The 8,008-nt window shown below is 46.5% G+C and overlaps 1 protein-coding gene across 6 annotated transcripts in view; it reads right to left on the bottom strand.

Moving 5' to 3' along the window:
* Positions 1-533: 533 nt before the first annotated feature.
* Positions 534-8,008, bottom strand: part of AATF (apoptosis antagonizing transcription factor) — a 101,623-nt gene continuing 94,148 nt past the window's right edge. For 4 of the 6 annotated variants that reach the window (XM_027087350.1, XM_027087352.1, XM_027087353.1 and 1 more), the window contains one exon: positions 2,875-3,163. In XM_027087350.1, coding sequence (XP_026943151.1) covers positions 3,100-3,163 — 64 coding nt within the window. In that variant the 3' untranslated portion in view covers positions 2,875-3,099. Of the gene's footprint in view, positions 1,884-2,080; positions 2,152-2,874; positions 3,164-8,008 lie in introns of those variants that run through there. The other 2 variants (XR_003428783.1, XR_003428782.1) reach the window with 2 other exon arrangements.

Here is an 8,008-nt window from a genome sequence, read left to right as displayed (position 1 = left end):
GTCGGTGACCTGGAAAGAATGGCTACGCACCAAAGACAATATGGGGAGAAACATAAACCCATACAAGGCAAGGAAAACCCACCGAAGAGATCCCCAGGATGAAGGTACGGAAAGCAGCAAGAGCATGAAAACCAGTGGGGAGGGTGGAGAGAAAATGATATGCGATCTAGCAGCCAGAAAACAGACAGGAGGGTCGGGGAGGGAGAGGATGGTGTCACTTCCTATTTGTCCACCACCTTTCATTGGAGCATCTCAAAGCACATTACAGGCAGCAGCTCTTTAATCCTCCCAGAGGAGGATGCTGATTTGAAGGGTTCCCTGGGGAGCAAGAAATAAACCACAGGATCAGACTCCAGGGCCAACCTCCTCTCTGCCTTTCAACACCCTTTGTTGCAGATGGTCCCGCCTAGGGCAGGTGAGAAGTTCACGGGCCCTAAAACAAGCCTCCGTCATAGGGACCAAGAGCCTTTGAAATATTTGGACTCTTTCACTCGGTTCACTTTACTCCCAAAAATCTATGCCAAAAAACCCAATAATTTTCAAAGACAACAAACAAGCTTTATGCACAAATATTTTCCTATAACATTATTCATAATAGCAAATAATTATAACAATTTAAGTGTTCAACAAGAGGGGATCTGGTTCAGTACTGAAGAGACACGCCCCCAATGGAATTATCAGTTAGCAGTTAAAATGCTTCAATGAGATCTGCAAAAACGTGGAAACAACCTTCCCCTCTACTATTAGTATTAAAATGCAGAATACAACGTACCACTGGTTCTCAACGGGTGGTATACGTGTGTTATGCGGAGGGGGACATGCTGCACGGACATTTTGTTTTTACTGTTTTTAAAAGGGTAACATTTCAAACAGTCCAGAAGGAAAAACGAAGTCTTCCACCTGCACTGCTCCCTGGGCCCTCCCCCCAGAGAGGAGTCTACTGGGTATCACAGCATCTACACTGAAGAGGGCTACGAAGGAATACAGGTTAACTACGAGAAGGGGATCTTTCTGAGTGGTGGAGTTACAGCCAAGTCTTATTTCCATTTGTTCCTTCCACTTTTCTGTAATTAATTTTTCACGTAAAATAAACTAAGATGAGAAACCAGCCTTAACTTCTCTATCCCGAAGGGCAAAGCCCACGGCCTGCTTCCGGCCCCGGGTGCACACCTGGGCTGGGTGGGCCCTGCGGTTTCCTCGCTGCTCTGATGGTGTCTTCAGGGGCTGTGGTTTAGGAGGGTCATGCGTGAAGGAGTCAACTGGACAAAAAGAAAATAAGCCAACTCCGCACAAAAGGGAGGAATGCTTCAGTCAACACTGAAAAAGGGCCCTGGATTGAAACTCTTGATAACAGTTCTCAACTCATTTCAAAATCAGCATTAGCCACCAAAATGTAAAGTATTCGTTTTATTAAAATGCAAATCAATCAACTAATCTGTCTTTCTAGTAACAGTTGAATTGCAGTATCCGTGTCAATTAAAATAGTTTCCAATTTACTCTTGGCTGGAAGGAGGGTGGTCCTCTGAATTTTAAAATGCAAGCCTCCCTTTACTGAAAATTCTATCCGTTCTTTCTCATCTCTCCTGATTTTAATTCATTTTAATTAAACATGATGGACTCCAAATATTTTGAAGTACCTGCTTAAATTTTTTCTTCATCAGGTAGAGAGTGACTGTGACAAAGGTTCCATCTCTTTAGGAATCGTGGGTCTGCATCATGCTCACGGGAAGTGCCGCGTTAAGAGGTTACTTACTTGCTGTTCTAACGTGGGTTTATCTGGGATCCTCAGGCTAGATGGATGGGGTTGGATGGTCTATATTCGAGTGACTGTAGGGGAAATCTTCTATTTCCGTTGAGTGATCTTTTAGGTAACTGGAGACACACTGAAAATTAAACGTTTCCCTGACAATCAAGCCCAAGAGGTTAACTTACCAAGACAAGAAAAACAGAGCAGGATGTACCAAGGTCCAATTAGTGTGAGATGGAGAAATCCTCCTCCCCCCATTTGCCCCGTCCGAGCCCAGCAGACACACTCAGATGTTAATACTAAACTGTGATGCAGATTACATTCCAGACTCACTTCGTTTGGAACCCAGCCTCTGGGCGCTGTGTCGCAGTCCACAGACACCACGTCAATGACACGTGGGATTCCTGGGCACAAAAATCTGTCACTTGGTTTTGACATTTTAAAACAATACCAAAACCTGACTCTAAAAACAATGACTAGTTATTAACTACAACTGCCCTCAGATGCCTGTACGCAACATTCCTTTAATTCCATAGTTCAAAATACAGATTTGGGCAAAGGACCCGGGAGACGGTCGGTCTTGAGTGCGGGCACACACACATTACTTATGCAAGATCATCTCATTGCATACTGACCACAGCAGGCCAATAAATCCCCCTTATGGGGATTTAATTTCCAGCTTTTGACCTTTCGGATGAAAAACAAGTGAATCATTTCCCCCGCTAGATTTACACCACAGCTAATCTCAATAAAGTGATTTAGGAATGGTGAGAATGGAAAAGGACTCTGGAAGAATCTTTATGGGTGAAAAGAGGAAACAAGAAGTCAGAGATCTGTATTTAGCAACAAGTAGGCAGATGCCTCCAAGCTCCAACGCCTCTGGGGCGCAGCTGACAGGTTTTGGGGGGCTCCCTGCTCCTCACAGCTGCGATCAGTCGCTAAACACGACTCACCCCGAAAGCCACATCTACCCTAGGATTATTCCTTCCATGAAGTATTTTATATTGTGAAAGAAGGCCATTTGGCTGGGAAAACAATGAAAACCCTCCCAAAGAACCTGTCACCCTGTGGGAACGCTGTATCACTCACTCTGTGCTGCTTAAGGAATCGAGTGTGGCAGGGGCGGCGACAGGAAAAACACTCTTTATTTGTGGTGGTTCAAGGCCGTGGGGGGCGAGCCCTTTGCACACGGACGCACCGGTGACACAGATGCTGGATTCCAGGTTTCCGGGCACTCGTCAGGCCCGTGTTCTGAACAGCACACGTTCCCGGGATTTCCCGAGTTCCTCTATGTGGGGCTGGGTGTGCGGAGGTCCCGCCTCAGGCCCCGGGCCACAGGGAGATGGGCGCCGTCAGTCCCCGTGGCCTTCGTCAGGGGGGTTGAGTTGGCCAAAAAGAGATCGATACAGCTCTGTCCTGGAAGACAAACAAAACAAACTGGTTAACACGTTGGTTAACTTTTCAAGGTTAAAAAAGGGGCTTCCCTGGTGGCGCAGTGGTTGAGAGTCCGCCTGCCGATGCAGGGGACACGGGTTCGTGCCCCGGTCCGGGAAGATCCCACATGCCGCGGAGCGGCTGGGCCCGTGAGCCATGGTCGCTGAGCCTGCACATCCGGAGCCTGTTGCTCCGCAACGGGAGAGGCCACAACAGTGAGAGGCCCGCGTACCGCAAACAAACAAACAAACAAAATAAAGAACCAAGAAGCTGGGAAATACCCCAGTCTGATTCTTCAATTGGAAACACAGCCACATAATTAAAAATGCATCCCACAGCTCTTATTCGCAAATACGAAGGAGGGCAGGAACCTAGAAGCGGCCAAACAGCAGAATATGTAAATAGTCCAGAGTGGCTGGATACCCTGTCTCCAGGGAACGAGGTTTCTATAAGTTTGCCCTTTACACACAGGCTCTTCAAGTAAGAAAACAAGATTGAATATTTTAATAGGATGTATGAGACTGCCACATGAGGAGGATTCAATCAGACATGGGATGTAGGGGATATAATTCAGTTTTCATACATTTTCTTGCACTTGGCAGTACTTGAAAAACAATGAAAATGACCCAGCAACAAGATTCCAATTACCAGCACACGTGCAGCTGCTCGGGCGCCAAGGGTCTTCCCCACGCCCCGGCCCTTCCACTATTCTCCATCTAATAAATAATTCGATTGGCTAATTTATTTCTAAAGCTGGGTCTGACATTAAAAAAAAAAACCCTAACATGCCAGGGTCTTGCGTCCCTGAAAATGAAGTAAATGACCACCTGCCGCCTCTGTTTCTACCACCACCTGGCCAAAGGCACCTGTCGGGGCGGGCAAGGCCCTCCCAGCACCAGCACCGAGCCCACAGCTCCAGAGCACTTCTCTGGATGGAGGGCAGTCTCCCTGCAGAGATGCCAGGAGCCAGGAGGGTCCAAGCAGGTCAAACCCAAAGGGAGGCGGGGACCACGCCCGTGCCCTCGGGGAAGGAGGGCAGGCACCTGGGCGAAGGCCATGGACCAGCGAGTAAACGACCTCCTCGGAGAAAGCTGTGCCTGCTCTGCTTATGTTTTCAAGGTCTACAGCCTGCCCTCCTTGTTAGGGAAACAGGCCTTTCCTAACAGAACCGCTCTCATCATCTGAGAGTCATCATCAGCAAATCTGATTTTCAAAACAAAACAGAAGACAAAAAAAAAACCCCACCTTCAAACAGCTATTTTTGGTCCAGCCAGACTCGAACACAAACACTTACAAGTCTGTTTTTGAAGTCACCTTACTACAGTGGTGTGTACCAAAAGAGACATTATAATTAGAAAACCCAGCAATAGGAATAGCATATTAAAACTTTTTGAAAGGGAAAAGTCTTAAAGAAGGAACCGCAGAAGCCATGGATATAAACAAATCTTATCATGCTGGGTCTCCTGTATTATTACAGGAATTTTATTGCAAGAATTTGCTGGTGCCCTCAGCCGACCACGGTGCCCCTGGACCTATAAACAAAGGATGCAGGTTCACCCGGAGCCCCAGGGTCTCTTTTGTTCCCGAGCTGTACACATCTGCCTGGCTCGGCCTTGGCCAGGCCCCGGACACGCGCGTACTAAGGCGGAAGGCAGCTTCAGACCACATGCAAATGAGAGGCAGGCAGCCTCCCTTCCAGAGGCAGTGGCTGCCAAATCACCAGCCCCATCACATAAAGGACTTCATCACGCGATGGCCCGCCTACTTGCCAAAAGTACAAGTCTCTCTAGCCATTTCCACAAAGAAATTAAATGGTGTTAAGGGGAGAGTCGCCATGACAAAGAGGACAGTGTGGCTTTAAGGCTGCGACATCTGATGAGAGGGAGCTGCAGAGGCACCATGCCATTTAGCCCTTCACAATCATCCCTTCCCAGCCTCGCCGTGCTCGCCTGCACCAGAGCCCATCATTACCACTGAGCAAATGCTTCCTCTCCGCGCGGTGACATCAGCAAACCGCCTGGGCTAAGGCGGCAGTTACTGCCCGCAGCAGGGTTCACGTGTCGGGAGCAGAGAGGGAAATGCTGAAACCCATGTTTTGATAGAACATCATTTCACACTCAGGTGGGCAAAGCTGACAAAGATGCAGCTGTTCATGGCAAAGCAACCTGGAAAGCCGAGTGGTCTGCGTTCTTAAAGTAGCTTTACAGAAGAGAGAGAATATGAGTAAGGGATTATTCCAATCTAAGAATCCCCAAGCAATTTCAACTTGAAGTCTTCCTCACCCATGACCACCAATCAGTGACCATTTTTACCTTCAAAGTATCTCAAACTTGCCTGCTCCTCCAGGCTCCATTATTTCAGATCTTACCATCTCTCACCCAGAATGCAGTGCCAGCCTCCTAAGCGACTTTTTTGTTCCCGTCCCCTCTTCCCCCGCCTCCATCCCCCTCAGCCCCAACTCTAAGGACTCTAGAGATGGACAAAGCAGACCCTCCTGGGGTCCAGGAGCACCACCAGGATGAAGACCCCCAGACTCCGGCTGCTCAGCTAGGCCCCAGCCCCTCTTTTTCCCTGCGGAGGACCCGCCGGGGACAGAGCTGGGAAAACCACGGCCACGAAGGGTGGGGTCCAGGGTCTGGTCCTCGAGCCTCTCTGCGTACCCCCTAACAGAACTCTACAAAATCCCGCAGCCCCTGCACACATTTTTAAGTTGATATATGAAATTTTTCTTGATGAAGTTAATAGTCACAAAGGATATAATTACCACAAATCTGTGAATACCAGCTTTTAAAATAACTCTTACATCCCTTTTGTAATACACCCAATGGAATCTATATGCCAATACTGATCTGATACCCATCATCACTCACTTAACACATAAACTCTTTAATTTGGAAAATTTATAGCATCTTTCTCTTTTTAAACTTGTATTTCCATTTGATTTTTCCCTACAGATTTTTGTCCTAATATAATTGTTTTATGCTTGAAAGTTTTTTATTGATCACACACTTCTTGGCCACAAAAATAAGTATGCAAATTGAAACACTTTTTGAAATTTGAAAAGTTGAAATATTTTAATTTCTTGGGACCATAAGGCTCTAAGTAATTTTTAAAAATTACTTCTGGACTGTGTTATCATTACAATTATTATTAGGATACAACTGATATATACAATAACAATATAATGAAGTGTAGTATAATTTTGGTAAAATTTTAATATACATGAATATGTAAAATGTTACTGGAAATGATCTCTCAATGATATGGATGTGGCTTTCCCCTCCATTCCCATTCCATGGATGAATATAATTTATTGCTAGAATGAAAGAGGGTTCAGCACCAATTCTATTCCTATTTTTTAGTTCTTGTAGACAGAAGTGATGAGAAACCTTGCCACACAAACAAGCAGACGTGGGAATGGGAGAGTTTTGTTATAGCAATGATACTCAATTCTTTTAATTCCTTCTGAATTAACCACCCCCCCAATCACAGAGTGATCTACCACCAAAACTTAGTTTTAATGATCTACCAGGCTTACAACTCAATTAGGTTCTCCTGCAATTTTGCTGAGAATAAAGACCTGGAAGCCACCTGACCGGCAGGGCTCTGTTACCCAGTCCTGGGTCACAGCCGGTCGCAATCCCTACACCGTATTTTGACCGGTCCTTCTGTGAGGTTCCCCACTCCAGAGTAACGTCCCATGTCAGGGTAAGGAGGGGCTTCGTGTCTGGAAAGGACAACCTGAAAGGCGAGGGAGAAGGAGAGCTGGCAGCTCCAGCTCGGGCAGGCTCTCAGGCAGGGCTGCTGAGAGCCTCTCAGCAAAGAGCTGGAAATTTGATTCCTGCCGCCTCTCTGTGTCTCCTTTCCGGTAGGAAGATCTCTGCACGGCCCAGGAGAAAGACTGAGGCGGAGGGCGTCCTGAGCGTTGCCCCAAACCCAGACAGATGCTAGACCTGGGGTCAGTGCTCAGGGGAGAGGGAGGCACCTGGAAAGAAACAGGATGCGTCCATATCCCTAACCCATCCCAAGGCAGGAACACAAAACTAAAAACAGAACTAGGTAATGAGAAGCCACCATGGGACAGAGGGTCGGATGCCTTCTGCTGCACAAAGCATTCTCCCTGCAGCACCCTTCCTAACCGGGATCAAGCCACCCAGAGAAGCTAAACTATCAGTCCTTCAGGTTAACCTCATCTCCATCCGATTCTCCAGGGTAAGTGTACAGTTTAATACCTGAGGTGCCCTTAAGGCTATGCATAATGAAGTTGGTTTTCTAAATATATAATTCCTGCTCCCTATCACATTAAGAATCAAGATTTGAATCACTGAGCTGAAAGGCCTTCCCCCCCACCCGTCACCCTCCCCCCACACTCCTGGCCTCAATGTAGAAAATGTATTAATGTGGGTATCATGCGGGAGAATAACCTACAGAGTAATTAACAGGACTTGGACCTAAGGTAGAAGGTCGATAGCAGGGGCTCTTCCTTGAATTAAAATTTAACTTACCCTTTATTGCAACCTACAAAAGCAAGTAATGAGCACTAACATTTTTATTTCTTTTAAACTGTCATTTAGGCTATAGAGGGGATAATTACCTATCTCTAATGTAGTAAGGTTTTATAACCCTTAGTGAGGCATTTTCTAATTTAACATTTTTACTATATTATCATAAAACCTGTTTCTGGAAAAAAATGATCATGGATTAGCAGCCATCTTCCATAAAGACAGAGTGTGTGTGTGTGTGTGTGTGTGTGTGTGTGTGTGTGTGTGTGTGTGTGTGTGTGTGTGTGTGTGTGTGTGTGTGTGTGTGTGTGTGTGTGTGTGTGTG

The sequence above is a fragment of the Aethalodelphis obliquidens genome, unplaced genomic scaffold, assembly GCF_003676395.1.
Source record: "Aethalodelphis obliquidens isolate GAN/ISIS:26980383/991018 unplaced genomic scaffold, ASM367639v1 scaffold58, whole genome shotgun sequence".
NCBI lineage: Eukaryota > Metazoa > Chordata > Mammalia > Artiodactyla > Delphinidae > Aethalodelphis > Aethalodelphis obliquidens.
This window is presented reverse-complemented; position numbering and strand designations above follow the sequence as displayed.